Below are 21,895 nucleotides of genomic sequence, written 5' to 3' on the forward strand. Positions count from 1 at the left end.
ACATTCCAGAAGCGAAGACAAAAATGTATCCGAAGCTTCTTACATGATAGAAGCAAATTTGGCAACGAATCTCCCTAGTCCAAGTAAAATTAAATAATAAATAATAAATAATAAAACCAAATTTGGGAACGAATCTCCCCAGTCCAAGTAAAATTAAATAATAAATAATAAAACCAAACTACTTTCAAAACAGATAAAACTGAACAATCACCTAGGTAACGGATTTCACTCATACTTTAGTGAACGCCAAATAATCTGGGGGCTGTTTGACAAAATAACGGCGGCTAAGAATCCAAAATCAATTCACATTCCAAGCCATCAATTTTTATATTATTAGAATCCCCTTCTCGCGTTCCAAATTGGCGGAACGGAAAACAAAATTGAAAAAAGTTGGCGTTCCTGTTCAAATTTTGAGTCATCTGAGTATTGGGTATTTAGCTTTGTACCAATTAAAAATTGGTTACAATAGAGGGGATCTTGAAGATTTAGTGTTTGGGAGTGAAGGATGAATATTCAGAAGAGAAGAGTGCAGCTTATGCTGTTCGTTGCAGGCCTTGTCATTCTTAGTACGATTGGTATGTATTTCCCCAATTTTAAATTCACTATTCTGTTTTAGTCCAGTTATACTTGGTAGGCTGCGAATTGATAATGGAAGTTTTTTGTTTTGTTTTGGGTTTTTCATTACTTGTTTCTTATTATTTTCACACATCTAGACATTGCTAAAATTCACTGCTAAGGTTTCAAATAAAATAACGTTCTTAATAAATAACGAGATTAAAAGATCCTCTAATTTTTCTATGAATTTGCTCGTTTTGTCGATTTTTTCCCGTCCATCTTTAGACCAGGAGTATACATGTTCTGGATTTGAACTGGGATCTCACACTTGCTGAGGCAGCGTGTTACTAATGCACCCCAGGCCAGAATCCTCCTGTTCTAATTTACAGCTACCATGTTTTAAAAAGGAAATTGAACGATTTTGATATATTGCCTTCCGAGCCCTGATGTTTCTTTAAAGATTATTCAACAATTTTGATAAATTTGTCCCTTTTCATCAAATTGGGATCTTAGATTGCACTTAAGTCGATTATCTATTTTGTCAAGTTCACCTAGCCCTGTCAATTGAAGTAGAAATCCCTCTGAATTGGATGCAGTATCTTATTTAATATTTCACATTAACATGTGTTTCGGGGATTTGAAACTAGGGCTTGGCTATTAAAGACCCGTTCGTCACTTTTACCTTATCCCAAATGATAACTGAATTTCGTTAAAAAAGAAACCATTGCTTAGTAAGTACCCTTTGGCTTAGATGACTGAGGGATATCTCTTCTGTTAGATTTATCTAAAACGTACACCTGGCCTCCTCTGTTGGGGTATGTCACGCGAAATTGAAATTTTGTTTACCTGTGCAATATTCAGCAATTATACTTTTAAGCATTTGTATATTTAAATTTCCATCAAATTCACCCAACACCTGCATATGGTCTCATTCATTGGGATACACCACAACCAGAATTGGATTGTAGTTTACTGATACTCATTCAACATCCAGTATTTATGCATTTAAGCACCTAAATTCATTCATTACGGTATACCCAAAGCCTACATAGGATGTGGTAGTTACCCATTCTGAATTGGATGTGGTAGTTTATTCGTTCAACATCATCTAGCCACATACATTGGGGAATGCCAAAGCCTAAATTGGATGTGGTAGTTTACCTATTCAATGTTCAATATTTATGCATTAAGTATTTTGCCTCATTTATTAGGCAATGCCACAACCAGAATTGGTTATGGTATTTGACCTATTCAATATCTTTTAGAGTAGCCGGATACTCCTCTGCCCCTTCCTGTGCGTGTGTATCCCCGTATCTGAAACGCATACCTATCTGATACGGCCCAGATAGACGTCGAAAACTGTACCCACACGTGCCCAAAAACCCTTGATTGTTCAACTGTGCTGAATACTATATAATTTTTTATTTTTTTTTCAAAATTTGACATAAATCTTCCTAAATTTAATTTTAAAAACTTCATACATGCAATATTCCAAAAAAAGTCTGGTTTAAACAAAAGCTACACCAAATGAGAAAGATAAATGAAATGTTTTTCTATTTCAGCAACCCATTTTTTTGGGCTATCTTCCAATACAACTCTACTATTTTTGCATATTGTAAATTGTTAACTTAACTTTTAATTATTTATGTAGCAATTATTTGTCTAATAACTTGGAAAATTGTGTTAAATGTATGTGTATCTGTTTTTTATGAATGTCATATCCAGCTGTATCAATATTGGGGGTCTGAAAAAATGTTCGTATCTGTATTCGTATTTGTCTCAGTATCCGTATCCATGCAACTTTGATATCTTTAAATTTAAGAACCCGGACTCATTCATTATTTATCTGTGCTCCCCAAGTTTTTAGGACAGGGACAGCAAGAGATGGTGGGGCGTGTTTACAGTATAGGTTTTCTTTGCCATTTTTTAGGGGATAGCTATTTAAAAAAAAAATCTTCAGGGAAATTTCAAATATTCATATGATAACATTGATAAAGCATCCATCATAGACATTATAGAACCTTAATACATAACATTTGACTTGAATTGAGATTTCACATGAGAATTGATAATCAAATTAACAAAACTTAATGCTTTCATTGTCAAGGTACATATATATTCTATTGAATTTACCACAAAATGCCCAAAGGCTGCAAGTTTTAACTACAAAAACAGAAGCATAGAAAATATATAGTTGTTTTGCATCAAATTTGGAATCTAAGTCCAAGTCACTGCCACTATGAGCAGCTGTCTCATGCAATGGAATCCCAACCAATCCCAACTATGCCTCCTCATCAACCTATATAACATCTTTGAGATCAACATTCCAACGTGGGATTTGAGTCTAGTACTCGGGGGTTTGTCGATATTTTAGCCACAGGTATTATGCACAACCACCAACTTCTTTGATTGTCTAGAGGTTGTAAGGAAGTTATGGTACTGGAGCAACTCCCTACACTAACCTTGAAACGATGGTAATGCAAAACTTTTACAGATTTTTACAATAGTTACAAAAACTTGCAAAAAAAAACATAAATAGCATGCATACCACAATACAGTGATTTACTTGGGAAAAACCCTTTTGGAAGAAAAAATCCTACACTCCAAAAGCTGCCCAATATATTATTTAAAAATCAACAAAAAATTACAATATACTTGCAAAGCAAGCTTCTCACAAGAGTATCACCAATGGAGATCTAGAGGCAACTCAATAGCTATTAGAATCTCATAATACATCACAATCATAGTTACCAGGAGACCCGTCTCCTACCCTTGGAGACCCGTACCGGTACCGGAGACGTGTCCGGTACCAAATACTTATCGGAAACTTTTGACAACAAGGTGCTTTTGGCTGTTGTCTCTTGTCGTCTCTGAAGTCTCCCAACCAAAAATTGACATCTCCTCCTAGAAAACTTAGGGCAAAATGTAGTTAAAAGGCAAAAAAGAAAAAAAAAAGCAAATAAATAAGATAAGCTTGCAACAAAGCAAAGTTGTAGGGGAATGACTAATAAGGAAATTGTTTCACAGGAAGACTATAATCCATGCAAAGTTATAGTGATTGGATGATTGATTTCTTATCATTGTAATTGTCTAAAGAAAAACTGCCATTACTATTTAGCCGACAATATTGAGTGTGCTCAGCATATATATTACCTTACTTTCACTAAACAATTTAGACTAGCTATGGTATCAACAATATAAGCAATTTTAATTTCAATTTTTGCTCAATTTTAAAATTAATGTTAAACTTTACCACTGTTCTTGTTTTCAAAGTTCTCTGTCATGATATGTTTTGGAAATCATTAAATATTATTTATTAAAAAAATTGGCGTCTCCAAGTACCTTTGTCTCCTATTTTTGAAAATTAGTCGTACTAGTACCGGTACCAGTCTCCAAGTACCTCCGTCTCCTGGTAACCTTGATCACAATACATAGCCGTAATACAATGCCCTCATAGTATAGGGTTGCCTTCTAGGGCAAACAAAGCACACAAAATATCCATCATTAGATCTGTGACCTAATGATAAATGGTCAAGATTCACAATGAAATTATACATAAAATGTGGTTTTATTAACTATCAAGCACTCTAGATACACTTTGGTAGCATACAAAATGCACCAGTAGAAAAAATTCAGCATTCTTTATCCAACACTTAGAATGCACCTGAAGTGAAAAAAACATGTGGCTACCCAGCAATCTAAATGCACCAGTATCCTTTTACCATTGCAAGGTTGAGACACCATTTTCCTAACAAATCTCCCACATGTCAAACACCTTGCAAGAGCAACAAGAGGGGTATTCACATCATATTTTAATTGCTAGGGTCTGAAAGGTCCATAGACTTCGAACACCATCTGAACTTCTCTATGCTCACAACCTTAGTTAAAGAATCCGCAATATTCATCAAAGTCTCTACCTTAACCAGCTTCACCCTGCCGTCCTCAACCATATCTCTGACAAAATGATACTAAACATCAATGTGCTTGGTCCAAGCATGAAATGTTGGGTTCTTAGTTAGGCAGATTGTATTTTGACTGTCACAATAAATTATCATTGCACCTTGTTTTATTTCAATATCTGAACACAGTCTCTTAAGCCAAATGGCTTCTTTACAAGCATGAGTAGTTGCCATATACTTTGCTTCAGTAGTGGACAAAGCAACCACAATGTGTCACTTACTCATCCAACTAATTGCACCACCAAATAAAGTAAACACATAAGCATTGGTGGATCTTCTGCTATCAACATCACCTTCCCAATCTGAATCCATATAACCATGAATATCAAGGGAAATTTTGTCTCCCATCAAATTACCATTATAACACAAATAATACTTTGAGGTACTCTTCAAATATTTGAAGACTCTTTTAATTGCATTCCAATGAACTCTACTAGGACTAGACATATATTTGGAAATAACTCCCACTGCTTAGGCATGTCCAATCTAGTACAAACCATAACATACATCAAATTTCCAACTACACTTTGGTAAGGTGCTTTGGTCATGTCTTCCATCTTTGATGGGGATGTAGGACAATTTGAAACAGATAACTTTGTTCCAACTGTAAAAGGAACACATAATGGTCTACAATCTTGCATGTTGAACCTTCATAAAACTAAATTCGCATGCTTACTCTGGCCTATCCATAGCTTTTTGTTCACTCTATCTCTTCTCATTTCCATCCCAAGAATGTTTTTTAGCTGCACCAACATTTTTCATTTCAAACTTAGCAACACACTGAGACTTTAGTTATGAAATCATACCTTTCCTTTTACCAATGAATAACATATCAACATATCATGCAATGTACAAGAAATGATTACCATCAAACTTATAATAAACACAGTGATCTGAATTAGAATGCTCAAATTCCAAGCTTAACACGCATGCATCAAATTTTTGTTACCACATCTTAGGACTATTTGAAGCCATACAAAGATTTCTTCAATTTACAAACCAAATTACTTTTACCTTTTACCACGTAATGCTCTGGTTGCGTTATATAAATATCCCCAATTCACAATGAAGGAAAGCAGTTTTCACATACATTTACTCAACCTCTAAATCATAAGGAGCAACAATAGAAAGCAAAAATCTAATGGATGTCATTTTTGCAATAGGAAAAAATATCTCACCATAATCAACACCCTCAACCTGAGAGTATTCTTTTGCAACCAACCTTGCTTTATATTTCTCAATATCTCTATCTGAAACAATCTTTTTATTGAACATGCATTTGCAACCAATAAGTTTTTATCTTTTAGGCAATGATACAAGATCTCATGTATCATTCTTTTTCAAAGCTGTTCTTTTTTCATCCACAACAATTTTCCAAGATTTTGCATCATTCATACCTAATGCCTCTTCTACATATCTAGATTTATCCACACTAGTATTCAAAGCAAATATACATCTCCAATCATCAAGTGAATACCTTTTATGTGGGTTTCTATGTCTTGTAGACCTTCGAACAAGCTGAATTGGAGGTTCTTCCACCTCATTTGAAGATTCAGAGTTAGATTTCAACTTCTTACCTATCTAGGGTTTTGATTCTACTCTTTAGGCATAGAAGGAAATTGAATCACATCTTCCTTTAGTTTGTTCAAGCTGCAATGCTACCAAAGGAATCTTAGTTTCTCTAAAAATAACTCTTCTACTATGTATTACCTTTTATGAAACAGGGTTTGTTATCACTGTTTTGACTTTTGGGTAAGTTTGTTCCTTAATCTGCTAAAATCTGCAAAATTGTGCTTTGCACTTCATCTTGCCTCTGAGTTACTGGTCTGAAGGTTTAGGGTTTTTTGAAATTTACCCTTTTTGTGTCTTGGACTCCCCGCGTTCTATTTCTATGTTACTTTTTCCACTTAAGTGGAAGGGTCGGTTCGTCGTGAAGGGGTCCCCCCTTTACTTTTTTGCCTTAGGCGGGTCTCTATTAATGTTTTATTTTGTACCCTTTTCCTAAGTTTTTAGTTCTTTGTCGGGCCTTGTAAAAACCATGCAATTTCTGGTTGATCCGACGATGCGCGTGAATTCGCAAAGGAAAATAGCCCGAACTTTATGCTTCGAAGTAGCGAAAAGAGTGGCGGGCTCAAAAGGCAGGTGGATCCCTTGTAAAAACCGCGCATCTCAAAGACGATCTGACGGTTGGTGCTATTTCGCTTGAAAGAGATGTGCGGAGGTTACCTTTCATGAAACAACGAAAAGATTGGCGAGCCCGGCTAGTGGGTTAAAGAATGAAGGTTAAAGGACGACATCTTCCGGTTGATCTAACGGCCCGCGTTGTTTCGTAAAGGAAAGATGCTAGGAGTTTACCTTTTGCGAAGCAGCAAAAGGGAAGTGGGCCCAGCGTAAGGGTGACGTGGAAAATAAAGAAGGTGCATCTTGAGATAGATCTGACGGTCCGTGTTATTTCGTTGGGCGAAATAGCATGGAGTTTATCCTTCGCAAAGCAGCGAAAGGAGGCTGGGTCCGACAGATAGGCAGTTCATGGTTTTAAAGACCGATCAACTTGGAGTTGATCGGACGGCCCGCGTTGATTTGCAGCCAAAAGCAACACGAGATTTACCTTTCGCGAAATGGCGAAATGAGCTGGCGGTTACATGGCTGATGATGTGGCAATACAGTTGACGCTTGGCTAAGGCAAAAGGTAATTTGTCGGATGGACACGTGGCTCTAAAGGATCGGGAAGGGCCCACTTTGATTGAGCGGCGATGGTGATGAGATTCATGGTTAAATAGAACACGTGGCAGTCCAGATGTGGAGTCTAATGGAGTTCTTGAATGAATAAATGGTTGACATGTAAGAGCTATCTACCGGCAATCAATAGGGCAAGTGGATTCCGTGCAGAGGGCCCACTTTGAAGGTTAAAGGATGTTAAAGGCCGCACATCTCAAAAGTGATCCAACGGTAAGCGCTGTTTCGTAGCCCAAAGATGCAAGGTTTTTAAACTTCGCGAAACAACGAAAACCATTAGCGGTGAGGACTTCATACGGTTAGTAAAAAAGACCAGCGGTCACCGTAAAAGGTAAAGATCGAGCGGATGGTAGAAGATCCAACGGCCAGCGTTGTTTCGCAGGGCGAAATAGCATGGAGTTTATCTTTTGCGAAGCAGCAAAAGGAAGGTGGGGCCCGTTTTTAAGCCGCATGACCCAGGTTAGGTAAGAGACGTGCAAATTCTAAAGGATCTGACGGCCCACGTTGTTTCGCATGGCAAAGATGCGAGGTTTTTAATCTTCGCGAAACAACGAAAAGCCGGGACACTGAGAATTTCTTTCTGGTCTGTTAGAGCCTTTTTTCAAATTCAATTACGAATTGATTGCCGAAGCATGCGGATTAATGCTTCAATTCATTGCTTTGTTGCCATATTAAGCCTCACATCAACTAAATTGTAATGTCATTTCAAAGAGTTTTGCAGAGGAACCATTGCGCAAAGCGAGTTTCTTCAGGCAACAAGTAAGTTCTGCACCATTGTTTAACAGTTACAATTTGAATTGAGATCATTGGGTGCTTAAATTCTCAGAGGTCTGTTTGAGTTTAAATTGAAATAGTTGTAATTCAAAGATGGCACCTCAAAGAGATTTCATAGGGAAGGTAAATTATCAGGATAGAGCTATATGTGATGATTTCCTAGAACAATTAACCATGTCCACTAATGTCGCAGCCAAAATAAAAGAATTAGTGCCCAAGACCCCTCGTTTAAGAATTGGAGATGGTTTGTATGATAAAGGGAATTGGTTAAGGGATTCACAGATAGGAATATCAGGTCTGGGACTCTTTAAAGTAGGATTTAGCCAAAGACATTCCTTTGCTCCAATGAACAGTGTATGGGAGTTAGATGTGGGAAAGCTCATAGTCCTTGGGGTTTTTATGGATGTAGATTTATTAACCCAGATTGCAAATAACTATGACCCTGTTGCTAAATGTGTGAGAAATGTGAATGGGGGAGCCTTAATTGAGATCAATGATGATGAGTTTAGGAAAATGTTTAAGCTCAGCGAGGTATCAAACTACTTAGAGCCAATCAATTTTGATACACTTGCACAGGTCTACAATGTGCAGAGAGATCACCTCAGGAGCGGCCCTTTGAAAGAATTTTTTGTCAAGATAGGAGGGTTAACTGTTGTAGGCCCTAGTACCATGGAACCCTTCTCTCTAAATCTTTTTACTCTGAGGGCTAAAGGGATGTATTGGTCACTTTGTTAGATTTTTGGGGAAGATGCTAAAACCACCATGCCAACTCACTATATGCTAATGATAGCACAAATTTTAAACCCCTCTCTGGCAGTAACTTTTGTTTATGCACCTTATCTCACTGATGCAATTCATGCAGGGCTGATAGGGATAAAAAATGGTAAGGTAGACAGACGTTTTGGGTGGTACTCTCTTCTCATGCATATGTTTTTGTTTAAAGGTGCTGATTACTTTGCTAATGAAATGGATCTGGTTAAGGAGAAGGATGGTGAAGAGATGCCTGTGCAATTATGGAGCACAATTTTGTCTTGGGACAGAGAGGATGCCAGCTACTTGAAGTTTGACAGATGCTTTGCATCTAGACTTAGGATTCTCTTATGCCAACAAAACCCTAGGATCCCTAAGGCTCTCCTAGAGTTCCTTAGGCCTAAAGAATTTGCTGAAGGTATCAAGATTGTGCACAACTGGGGTGATATATACTTGTACCCTGTCTCTACAGTGTTTAGAGTTTATGGATTCAGAGGAACTCCATATTTGTTGCCCTATCAGGTCCCATTGAAGATAGGAATTGCAGAGATCCTAAGGCAAATCAGGGGTGTGCAAGAGGCAGAGTTAACAAATAGGGGAAAAGGGGCCATTTTCCCAACCATCACTATGGCTCATCAATTTGTAATCACCAAGGGTGGCTGGAAACACTTTGATGATTTCTTTCAACCATATAGGTTGTCTACTGCAGTATCAAGATTTGCTGACCCTAAAGATTTCTTCAATGGCATGTTCAGAAAAAGAGCAGTATGTAAAGGTAGACCACATCAGTTCCATTTTCCTGCGGATCTGATTAGAAATTAGAAATGAATTCAATTTAGATGAGCAAGAATTGAGAAAAGAAAAATGGGTAGCCTACAAGAAAGCTCTTGATTTTATTCACCAATTTGATAGTGGTTATGACCCTTTGTCTAGTTTTAATCCTTTTGAGGAAAAGGTTAAATTCTTAATTCTTTACTTTGAAGACCTGATGCAAACTCTGAAGGAAAAAAGGGAAGCTATAACAAGGAATAATCCTGAAAAGGCTAAATTGGTTTTAGCCAAGCCTGCTTTTGTTAAAGCCATCCCTCCGGGTGATTATGTGATGCATAAGAAGCCAAGGTACAGTGTGTTGGTGCCAGTAACAGGTGAGCCCTCTACTACAAGAGGGAAGAGAGCAATAGAAGATGTCATTGACATCCAAGACTCCCCTAAGAGGCAAAGGGTGGGGAAAGAAGTGCAAACAGGTGAACCTTTATATTCTCCATCCCAATCCCCTATCCATGTGGGAGATGAACAGGCAGTGGCAGAGCAATTGTTGCAGTTAGGAAATCTTGGGGAGATTGCCTACACATATGAGGAAACACAAGAGGAGGAAGTCCCAGAATAGTTAGAAGATGCTGTGGTGGAGTAACAAACTTAAAAGGCCGTTAGAAAATGAAATGATTGTATTTTTCTTTCCTTTCAGCGGGAATCATGGTTGTAACAAACTTTTCCTAGGAAAGTCCGAAGCTTGTATGCATCCATATTGTTATAAATGGATACCAGGACTTAAAAAAAATCATCACAAGAATTTGTAAAGGAACTCTGTTGAAATATATTTAGGTTTTTTCTAGTTCTCTCAGAGATTACCTTGAATTATGTAAAATTTTCAAGAATGAATATGAATATACAGATCAAAGTTTTAGGCCTAAATCTTCTTTGTCTTCTGGTGTGCATTCATTAGTTTGCTGGTTTCATTTGGATAATTTAGGGTTATTCGAATGATCATGGATTGTAAGGCAATCTTATAGATATATTTTTGGCTTTTCTCTTTAGGAGAGGGATTAAATACGCATGAAATATTTCTGTCAGTAGATCAATTGTTTGCTGCTTTGAATCTAATGAACTGTTTTAGTTGAAAGGAAAAGAACCTATGTATATGTTAGGCATGTATGGGGTTCAGGAAAGCCGAAGTGATGAAATGTATGAGAATGTTCAGTTTTGAAAACTCTTGCTTGATTTAGGTGACTTTGTAGCCTGGATAAGGCACTGATATCAGTTATGGAATTCTTTCTATCTTTCTTGAGGATCAATACTGAAAATGAACATAAGTTTTTCCTTTAATGTTTCAGTTTCATTGAGGTGATGAAATCCATAGGTTTTTAGAATTGGTTTACTGTGGATCTCAATTTAAAAGTGTGAAAGTATTCACAAAAGGTATACCCACCTGAGCTTTGGATAAGTTTGAAGTGTAGAGGGTTTTGTTGAAACCTTGTTATATGTTATTCTGGAATTCTATTTTCTTGGTGCCCTCTTCATATGCAAATAGAGTTGTCAAATTTTCTTACAGGGAGGAAAGGAGAGAATCAGAATTTGAGAACAGCAGAGTTCTTGTGTCTTTTCACACCATAAGTATATTTGATGAAGATACATTTTATAACCTTGTTCTCCAATTTTCTTCGCTTCTCCTTTGGCACATGTGCATATGCCTCACAACCAAAAACTCTAAGATGTCTCAATGAAGTCTTATGTCCTGACCATTCTTCCATATGCATTTTATCAACAAGAGTCGATGTAGGAGACTTATTAATCAAGTAGCAAGCATTGGCAACGACTTCAACCCAAAACTTTTGTTCAAGACCAACACCATTCAATATACTCCTAGCCTTCTCCATCAGCATCTTGTTCTTTTTTTCTGCAACTCCATTCTACTTTGGAGAATACAGAGTTGTCTTTTGTCTATTAATGCCACAATTTTTACAAAATCTATCAAAATCATGAAAGCAAAATTCACCGCCATTATTAGTCCTCAATTTTTAAAATTTTTTTTTTTCAATTTGCAACTCAACCATTGCTTTAAAATATTTATATTGATTGAAAACTTCATATTTACTCTTTAGAAAATATACCCATGTCCTATTATAATAATCAATAAATGAAACATAATATGTGGATTTTCCAATGAAAGGAACATGTACAGGGCGAAACACATCAGAATGAATAAGATCCAAAACACCACAAGATTTATGAGAACTCGATTAAAACTGAACATGGTTTTGTTTTACATAAATGCAATGCTCACAGAAATCGAAATCAAGATTATTCAAACCTTCAATAAGGTTTTTATTTTTGAAGGTCCTTAGACCCTTTTTCTCCAAAGTGGCCAAGCCTTTGGTGCCATAATACAGTGTTTTCTGCATGTAATTTTTCCTCAAAAGAAAGAGAACCTTTAGGTATGCAAAAGCCATGTCCATCTGTTGAAGGTGAAACCCTCACATCTTCCAATGAAGTATCCACGGATTTTCTTTTAATAGAAATGTTTTACACTCAGCAATGTATGCTTCTAGCTTATACAATGTGTCAAATTTGACACCTCCAACAATCACCATAGCACCTCCAACCATTTTACATCCTGCATCAGAAAAGACTACTTGCACACCCGCATCTATCAGTTTGCTCACAGATAAATTTTTTTGTTATAGTCTAGGGATATGCAATACACCATTAATCTTTTTTACTCTACCATCAGGAAGCTTGATTCTAACTTTACCATGACCAACAATATCTAAATCGGAATCATCACCCAAGTACACTTACCTCCATTAAATTCTTCATGTTCAAAAAACCAATCTCTATTGGAAGTCATATGAAAAGATGCACCCAAGACATTTAACCATGCATCATTACCTACATGAGTAGCCAAAGCTGCAATGGATGCATCACCATCTTCCTTCTTGGACTTAGAATTAGAATCAAACTTCTTCTTTTTCTTCTTATTTTCTTCTTTACAATCCTTATAGAAGTGTCCAAATTTACCACAATTCTAGCAAATGACTTTGGACTTTTTAGGAGATTTTGATCTTCCTTTGCATTTGAATTTATCACGCTTCTCATTCTTCTTTCCTTTTTCCTTAGGTCTTCCATGAACAATTAGGGCTTCTTTCGAACTAATAGATAGCTTCCTCCGCATCGTTTCGCCAAATAAGACACCTGCCACTTTTCAGACTTAAAAACAACAAAAGTACTGCCAATAGCCATAACAAGAGAATATTAAAGAACAAAGCAAGATCTGACATTTTTCCTCGTCCATTTTGACACCAACAAATGTCAATTGAGCCACCACCATATTGAACGCATCCAGGTGGTTTGTAATTTGTCCACCCTCTTCCATTCTCAAGGAATATACAATTTTTTCCCCAAGAAAATCTTATCCACTAAAGATTTGGCTTGATACATCTCACCAAGTTTCTTCCATAGCTTCTTTGCAGAGGTCTCTTCATGGACATTGATTAGAATAGAGCTTGCCAAACACAATCTGATTAGACTCTTGGCTTTACGATCCATAACATTATATTGTGCAGCCATAGTAGGATTTGTAAGTCTAGAGACATTCTCATCAATAGCATCCCACAAATCTTGATCTATTAGCAAATCCTCCATCATCAACTTTCACATTTCAAAATTATTTCTAGAAAATTTCTCCACCTTTTTTCTCTTTGATGAATTTGCCATCTGAAAATTCGTGCAACAAGATCACAAAGTATATTCTACACAAGCTCCCACTCAAATCTGGATTAGTTCAAAAAATCCAACAACCTACAACTGAAACCAAAGGTGATCAGGCTCTGATACCACTTGTAAGGAAGTTATGGTAGTGTTGATGCTGTTCTTATGCACTATGCAACACAAAATAAAATACCAAGCATTCTATCCTCTCTTGAACAAAGACTCTCAAATACTAAGTTGCGTGATCAAGTGGGACGACTCCAAGGTTCTCAAATGTTAGGTCTTGACGTGCTCTTGGATAGACTCAGTTGTATATGATGTGATATTGCTGGTTTCACAAGGTGGACTTACGTTGAATGCTTGAATGCTCGAATGATGCTGGAATGTGGAATTTGACTTGATTTAAAAAAAGAAAAAAGGATAGGGTTGAAGAAGCTAATCGAACTATAGGAATGTAAGAGCAAAGGACAATGTTTGATGGAATTCAACTAAGTCTTACTTTAACATGCAACGAACATCTCCACAAGGCTAGTGCGATCTTCTAACGATAGCTTTATGATTTTCAAATCATCACCATAAGCATAGACACCATCAAGTTGATGCATATCAATGAAGGAGTGATAATTGAAGTTAAGCTTGGCTAAATAGATCCAGTTGATTACGCAAGACACTTTACCATTGGCAAAGTGTTAGTAGTATGGATATACGAATTTCACCATTGATCATACACAAAGTCTTCCATTCATCTAACAACATCAAAAACAAATGAGAAGTAGAGACCATGCATATTGTTGAATCAACATATCAATTTCACCATTTCTTCAATGAAGTTTTCATGTTTCTTGCAACAATGTATTGGCAACAATCTTTGCCTTCTCTTTCTACTCTAACTATTTGCTATTATCTACTCTTGAACAGCTACTTTTAACTATTCACTATTATTGAACTACTACTATTAACTTTAACAAATGAAGAAGTGGAGCCTTTTATAGTGCTTGCATTACAATTTAGTGGCTTTAGTCTATCGAATTTTGGAAATTCATCCCTTGCACTGATGCCTTGGACGAATGTTTCCCATATGCTAGGCAACCCATCTAGAGCAATGAGTGTTAATTCTTTGCTTTGGATCTCATATCCAAGAGTTGCCAGTTCATCCCTTAGGGCTGATATTCACATGAAGTAGGCATTGATTGATTCTCCTTTGATCAAGGCTATGTGATTTATTTCTCTCTTTAAAGCCAAGGTTCTACTGGCATTAGATATCTCAAATGCATCTTCAAGTGCTTTGAACATGTTGTAGGCTGTTTCATGTTTCTTAATGATGGGCATAATATTATTTCTCACCCCATCAACTATGATTTTGATGGCCTTTTCATTTCCCTCTCTCCAAGTTGTTTTGTCAGGTTCAGTCTCAGGTTCTGCAGTTTCAGTTTTTACAAATGATTCGACTTTATTTTCTTTTAGAATCATTTGAATTCTAAACTTCCATGCTGAGAAGTCATCACCTCCTCCGAGTCTATCTTCAAATCTGATAGTGCTAGCCATTAGAAGAATTGTGATGTTGAATATATGCTTGTTTTGAATTTTCCACAAAATTGAACAGCCTCAGGTTCGATTTAAGTATAGCTCTGATACCATGTAAATGATATTCAATTCTCAATTCAATATGCAAGATATATTCTAGTTTATATTTCCTTGATCTATGTATTATATATTTATATGATAAATTTGATTATCTTCTTTTGTATGGCAGGTGAGAGAAGCATTTATTGATATATATATATATATATATATATATATATATATATATGCAAGAGGGGAGGGTCAAGCAATGCCTTGACCGGTCATGTCTTTTAGACATGACCGATCAAGACATTACTTGATCGCACCCTTTGACTTATAATTACCAATCGGTGTTTACATTAATCAACAACTCGATACAAATCGGGGTCTACGTAACTTATCATTTGACACCAATCGGTGTCTACGTAACTTGTTATTTAACACCAATCGGTGTCTACGTGACTTGTTAACCAATACTAATTGGTGATCGCTTACGTGGTACCAAGTGGTGTATGCTTTGTCACCTGAAAGCAATCGGTTAATCCCGATAACCATCATTAGTTTTATTGTCAATAAATCAACCAATATAAATCGGGAAACTTGGTTAGCCTGATAATAATCGGTGATCACAGTTATAATGCAAACCGATATTATTCGGTATACTATGCTATGATAGTTTGAACATGGATCGAACTAAGTAGATTGAACATATACAAATGAAGAATGATCATCAAATGGAATAGCTTGAAGTTTTTCCTAATAGTTATCGATAGGATAAATGATTGAATGAGAGACTTCATTTATCTCTCATTCAATCATTTATCTTACCAAAGCTATCATGCATTAACAATATGTAAGGTCCAATAGCTAATTATTACACCCTGCTCACTAATCATTTCTATCCCTGATATGGCAATTATAAGCTCTTTGAATCTACAGAGGTAGCAAAGGATAATATGAATTGATTCTAAACTAAAAGAAACTCTAGGAGATGAGTTTTTATTTAAAATATTTCTCCTTCTATACAACTGCTGACATTCAAGGTAGTTGCACCTATTGTAATGTCCCCACTTTGAAATAGAATTTAATAATAAATAATAATAATAAAATTTAAAAATGAGAAATTAAATTAAAATATAAAAGAATGTAATTAAATATGTCCCCTACTTGATTAGCATAGTTAATCTATTTCAATATACTAAAATTGACTGAGAGACTAATCAGGAAGCCAGTCATTGTTATTCTTCAATTTATTAGTTATTAACTAGTGGTTAATTTATCTTCCTCATTAGATAATTAATTTCATGACTCATAGTTCTTAATATAGATATCAGACCCTACTGCTACTTCAGTTTTAAGGGAGAAGGGTCTATGTATGTTACCAAAGTGCATGGAGACCAAATACAATAGGTTCCCTCAAAGTTTACAGATCGAAGCCCTTACCTATCTTGGGTCTATACCCTCAAAGCTTACAAGTTGCTGATCCCCACCCTATCTTGGGACTTAACCTATTGCTTGGATTTAGACTGCCCCTCTCTGGAACATCTCATTCCCATCTTCTTAAGTACTGACAGTAATAACATGATTTAGATTATAAGTATACTAATTTCTTATTTATTATGAATATATATGAAATTAAGTATGACTGTCATACATATTGCAGTCCATATTAATATTACTATTAATTCTGCATAAGAACATTATTGGGCTTCATATATTAAGCATACTTATTAAACACATCCACATTCATACCACCAAGAACAAGGGTGTTACTGCCTGTAACTTAATAACAGTTCTGATCTTATCTGATCGATGGCAATGACATTAGATGCTTTGATTCCTGTTGTGACCATTTCACACATCGCCCCATTAGAATGGGGACCCCCTCTTTTTGCTGTAGGTTTTGTTTTCCTTTTGCTTGTTTTTCTCTCTGCTTTTTAGGTTTTTTGAGTGAGTGAGTGGTTTGCCTAGGCTGGTTAGATTAGGGCTAATCCTTGGAAGCTCGTTTTAGGGTTTCTTTCAAGCTAAGTCTAGACTAGTTTTGGGAAGTTGTTGGTCGTCTGCCTGAAACCTCAAGTCTGCCATAATGAAGCATGCCTTTCAGGAGAGTCAAGTTGGTTAGATCAAGGAATAGGGTGAATAGGTCTCAGGTCAGGTTAGGACTAGATTTGAGGGTTTTCTTGTCAGAGTCCTGTTTGTTTCCCTGTCTAAGTCAGTTGAGCAGAGCCAGTGAAGAAAAGGAGTTGGTTTGATCAAGTTTGATGGAGGATGAAGCGAGTCAAGGTAACATCTAGCCTGAAAATGTCAATTTCGCTCCCGACCCTTCCAAAGGGTCCAGAGCGAAATTTTGAAAAGCTCTCATTTTTGCCTAGTGAAAAGCAAGATCTTGATGGAGATACATGAGGAAAGTCTATGTTTGCCTTTTAAGGAAAATTGGAGTTCAAAATGTCCAAAATCAAGCCTAAAACAGGATTTTCGCTCTTGACCCTGAGGAAAGTCTATGTTTGCCTTGTAAGGAAAATTGGAGTTCAAAATGTCCAGAATCAAGCCTAAAATAGGATTTTCGCTCCTGACCCTTCCAAAGGGTCCAGGGCGAAAATCATTGTAAACCTTATTTTTCTTCTCATTTTTGACTAAATGATGCTTTCTAGGGCATGTTTGAGGGTAGATTGATATGTTCTTGCCTGGAGAGGGACTTGATTGATTTTTGAAGAGCAAGATGATGCCTAAAGGAGAATTTCGCTCCTGACCCTTCCAAAGGGTCCAGAGTGAATTTCATCCTAAACCCTATTTCTTGCCGTGGATAGATTTGCAATCTTTTTCCTAGCTTGGAAAAGACCTAACTTTGCCTTGTGAGGTGGTTTGAAACTTGAAAACTGAGCAATTTGGCCTGGAATGGAGATTTCGCTCCTGACCCTTCCAGAGGGTCCAGAGCGAAAATCTTATTAGAGCTTATTTCTTCCTAACTTTGGCTAAGTTTTGATGTGCAGGGTCTCTTGGAATGAAGATTGGACTTTATTTGATACCTTTGAAGATTTGGAAGCATGTAAAAATGAAGAACTTTGGACAAAATGGTGAATTTCGCTCCTGACCCTTCCAGAGGGTCCAGAGCGAAATTCCCAAAAGCTCTTATTGTGCAGTGAAGAAGGTCAAGTTTTTGGCATGAATGAAACAAGAACAACTTGCTTTTGCCTCTTGAAGATGTTTTAACTTGGAAAAATGAAGGATTTTGCCCAAAAGGAGAATTTCGCTCCTGACCCTTCCAAAGGGTCTAGGGCGAAAATTCCTCAATCACCTATTTTTTCTTGCAAAATCAAGTCAAGTTTTGGTTTTTATGGCTTGGAAGAGAGAGAGAGTTTAGAAGTTTAGAAAGTTAGAAAGTTGGAGAGAAATTAGTCATTGTTTGTAGCAAGATTGAGTAGTGAAGAAAGAATTTTGAACAATTGTTGTCCATTTGGCTATGAGATCAATAAAATATTGAAGTTATGGTGTTTTATTGCAATACTTGTGGCTATCTTCATGATTGTTTATCTTCTTGAATCTCTCTCAGTTGAAATAGCATTTAAATTTTAAGTTTGAAGGACGAATTGTTGTGCTTGATCTTTGATAAGATTCACATTCCAAACCACTAGCTTCTTACTGATTGTGAGGACGCCTTGTGTGGTCAACTGGAAACATTAAGATTGATTAAGAATTCAATCATTATTGGAAGTATTGATATGTATCTCTATGATAGTATCCATATCCTTGATGATTTGAAAGTTATTGAATCCCCTTAGAAGATCGCATCAATTTCAGTAGAGTTGTAATTTCTTGGCGATACTGAAATTGGTAGAATCTTATCAAGTCTAGCCTTCATTGAGTCATTCTTAGGATCAGTTTAAGTCTCTATTCCCCGAAACCCTTATCTTTTGACATTTTTTGAAAATCTGTTAGTGTTAGGAAAATCCTGTTCCCTCATTTGAAAGGAAGTAACACGGACAAGCTTTCTCTGAAAGTGCGTAAGGCCCCTTGAAGAAACAACAAACACAACGACCACTGGTGCTTATCCACACGTAGAGATCCTACAAAAAAGAACCTTGAAGTCATCCCGATTGACCCTTTTCGCGACATCTTCAGCATTCAGAGACTTTAATCAAGAGAGGATAAGATACCTCTGGGTATTTTATTCTGTGTTTGTTCGTGTACAAAATACACATCAACAATTCCTTCCCTTTATATCTCTCAATGTGAGGGAGAGGTCACACCTCTTCATCATGCATGCCCTTTGGCAATAGACACACCCTTTCACCATTAGCACCTTTTCAAAGAGTGCAACTATTCATTATTTCTGCCCTTTGAAAGGGACATAACCCTTCATAATCAGATCCTTATTTAAATCAGATGTTCACTTCTGATTTCCCATTTATACCCCTCCCACATGAGGTTCTCTTCTCCCTTTTATATCTCATTGTTGAGGGAGTCACAACTTTTCCTTCCATGTCTTTTGACCATTCATTAACTTAATTAAATTTTAATTAATTATATTTAATTATATTCTTTTATATTTTAATTCAATTGTTAATATTTAAATTATATTATTATTATTTATTATTAAATTCTATTTCAAAGTGGGCACATTACACCTATATTGGTTAGTTTGTTTACGATGTTGCTGGTAGATGTTTCAATGTCTTTGGACACATACGTAAGATATTCTATCATCCATGGAGAACTTTAAGAGCTATTTTTCATCAATTTACTATTTCCAATGCTTTTTTATTTAAAAGTGTCATCAATTAACATTAAGAGATTAATGAATGCTCAACTTTACAGAGTTCTAGAAAACAATTTGATTAGTTAGAATGTAGACATAGAGTGTGTATGTGTGGATCTTATTGATGCTTGTTTTGACACACCAAAATAATTGAAATAAATGCTCCCCTGCTTGAAAGGGCATTGCTTTCCCCAAGGTTTATATCACGACGTCTTGGCAGACTTGGGTGACTTAATGATTGATAACCATTTTAATCCAAGGGCTTCAGCAAAAACTAAAAAAAAATGAAACAGAAAGCCTTGTTTGCAGATATGCTCTAAGTAGCAGATGAGATTCACAAGTTTGAACATGCCTAATCCAAATCCAAGTTCCCATTCATCACATTTATACACAAATTGATTGAAGTGACAAAAGCAATTCGCCAATTTGGCAATTCAAAAACAAGGTGCAAGCTTGAACGAATTGCACTTATAATCTAAATAGTAAATACTAATTTAATCCTAATTCTTATAGATTTTAAAGAAAATGCAAAAGAATAAGGGAAAAGAGAAAGCTAAGAATGAGCATGTTTTATCCCATCACTAAATATAATTTGAAAGCAATCCTTGCTTGACCGATCTTCACACATCCAGAAACACAGGATGTTGCAATCTTCCAAGGAGAAATGAATTATGAAGACAAGTGCAGACAACCACCTTACTCCTTTTCATCAAGTATAACAACCTCACAATCAACAAGACTAAAGATGTGATATGAAGCATTCAGTTGGATTCATCAAAAGTTCACGTGAATTGCAGATAAGATCTCAGAATATCATAACTCAGATTAGAAAATCATCTCACAAATAGAAATAAATGCAGAAAGTAATAGTATTTCAATATGTGTTTTTGAATGAACGGTTTCCAACCCTTAGTAATGTCAATTCACTAGGAATATATTTTTTGCAGTAAGGAAAAACTTTGTTCATTTTCCCTCTAATCGGCTACAAATATAAATTCAATTTGAATTCCCAGATATAAAGGCCCCAAATTTGAGGGGGTGAGCCCTATTTCAATTGTGAGTAGCAATAGATCCTTTTTGGAATCCGTGATCCCATTTCCAAGTAGCAATAGGTCTTTTTTGCATGTTGGTCCCATTTCTTAGTAACAATTTAGTGATCAATAATCCATAGCAAGTTTCCATTAAATTTGTTGTGATGGTCTCTTTGACAAGTCCCATTTTCAAATTTAAGTTTCCACAAACTTCAGTTTTTAATAGGTGCATGGTAAATAATGGCAATTTAGTGATCATTTTGACGGGGTGAGCCCTAATTTAATTGTTAGCAGCAATAAGTCTTTTTTTGAAATCCATGTTGGTCCCATTTTTTAGTAGCAATATAGTGATCAATAATCCATAGGAAGTCTCCATTAAATTTGTTGTAATGACCTCTTTAACAAGTCCCGTTTTCAAATATTAGTTTCCACAATCTATGGTCTTCAATAGGTGCATGGTAAATAATGGCACTTGTTCAATTCGAACAACCCCATCACATGGCTCCATTAGCACTTCATATCAACACATTGTTCAAAATAAGCACCCAACGTCCCAAGTGAACAACGGTCCCATAATAGACATAGAAAACAAAAGCATTATCAAATACCAATAAAACAGTAATAACCATTTTATTTACCTCTCTATAGTCTCTTCAATATCAAGAAAATTCAACATGTGCATTGCATTTAGTTATAGAGAGAACAACCTCAAACTTTGCATTGAAGCAGACCGATATTTCCTTGTAGTAACTCTTCTTTTCACATTACATTCATCCCCATATTCATAAGTTACCATTGAGTCTCTATGATAATGTATAATTATAGTCAAAGCTTAGAATCATTATTACTATTATGCATATGCTTAGTGTTTCAATATTTGCAAATCCTTGCCCAAATTTAGAATTTGGATTGGGCTGACTATCACAGTTAAAATCATGGCTCATCATCTACAATAAAGCCACAGTTGCATATTAAGCTTACAAATAATTTACTAAAATAATAATCCTGGTCAAACTAATAGTTGCAATCATATTCATTATTTACAGTTCAATGTGGTCTCATGGCTTTTAGCTCACAATTTAAAGTTTTCAATGTTAGCCAAGTTTCCAGTCTAAAATCATGGAATACAGGTTCATAAAGTGTTTTTACTTTGCATTTGACCATCAATTTTATCATCATATAGATCCCGTATAGCAAAGTCTATCATTTGTGGCTGTTGGTTTAGCTCAATAAAAGGGCTCAAAGGAGATCAAATTTAAAGCCTCAAAATATGTCAAAGTAGCATG

General features: G+C 36.0%; 1 protein-coding gene across 1 annotated transcript in view; it reads left to right on the plus strand.

Annotated features, from left to right (window-relative positions):
- The first annotated feature begins 218 nt into the window (after positions 1 to 218).
- The window catches only part of LOC131077339 (uncharacterized), a 60,802-nt gene continuing 39,125 nt past the window's right edge, over positions 219 to 21,895 (plus strand). Inside the window, exon 1 of the mRNA XM_058014823.2 lies at positions 219 to 575. Within this exon, the coding sequence (XP_057870806.2) occupies positions 506 to 575 (70 nt within the window). The 5' untranslated portion in view covers positions 219 to 505. The remainder of the gene's footprint in view (positions 576 to 21,895) is intronic.

The sequence above is a fragment of the Cryptomeria japonica genome, chromosome 4 (assembly GCF_030272615.1).
Source record: "Cryptomeria japonica chromosome 4, Sugi_1.0, whole genome shotgun sequence".
NCBI lineage: Eukaryota > Viridiplantae > Streptophyta > Pinopsida > Cupressales > Cupressaceae > Cryptomeria > Cryptomeria japonica.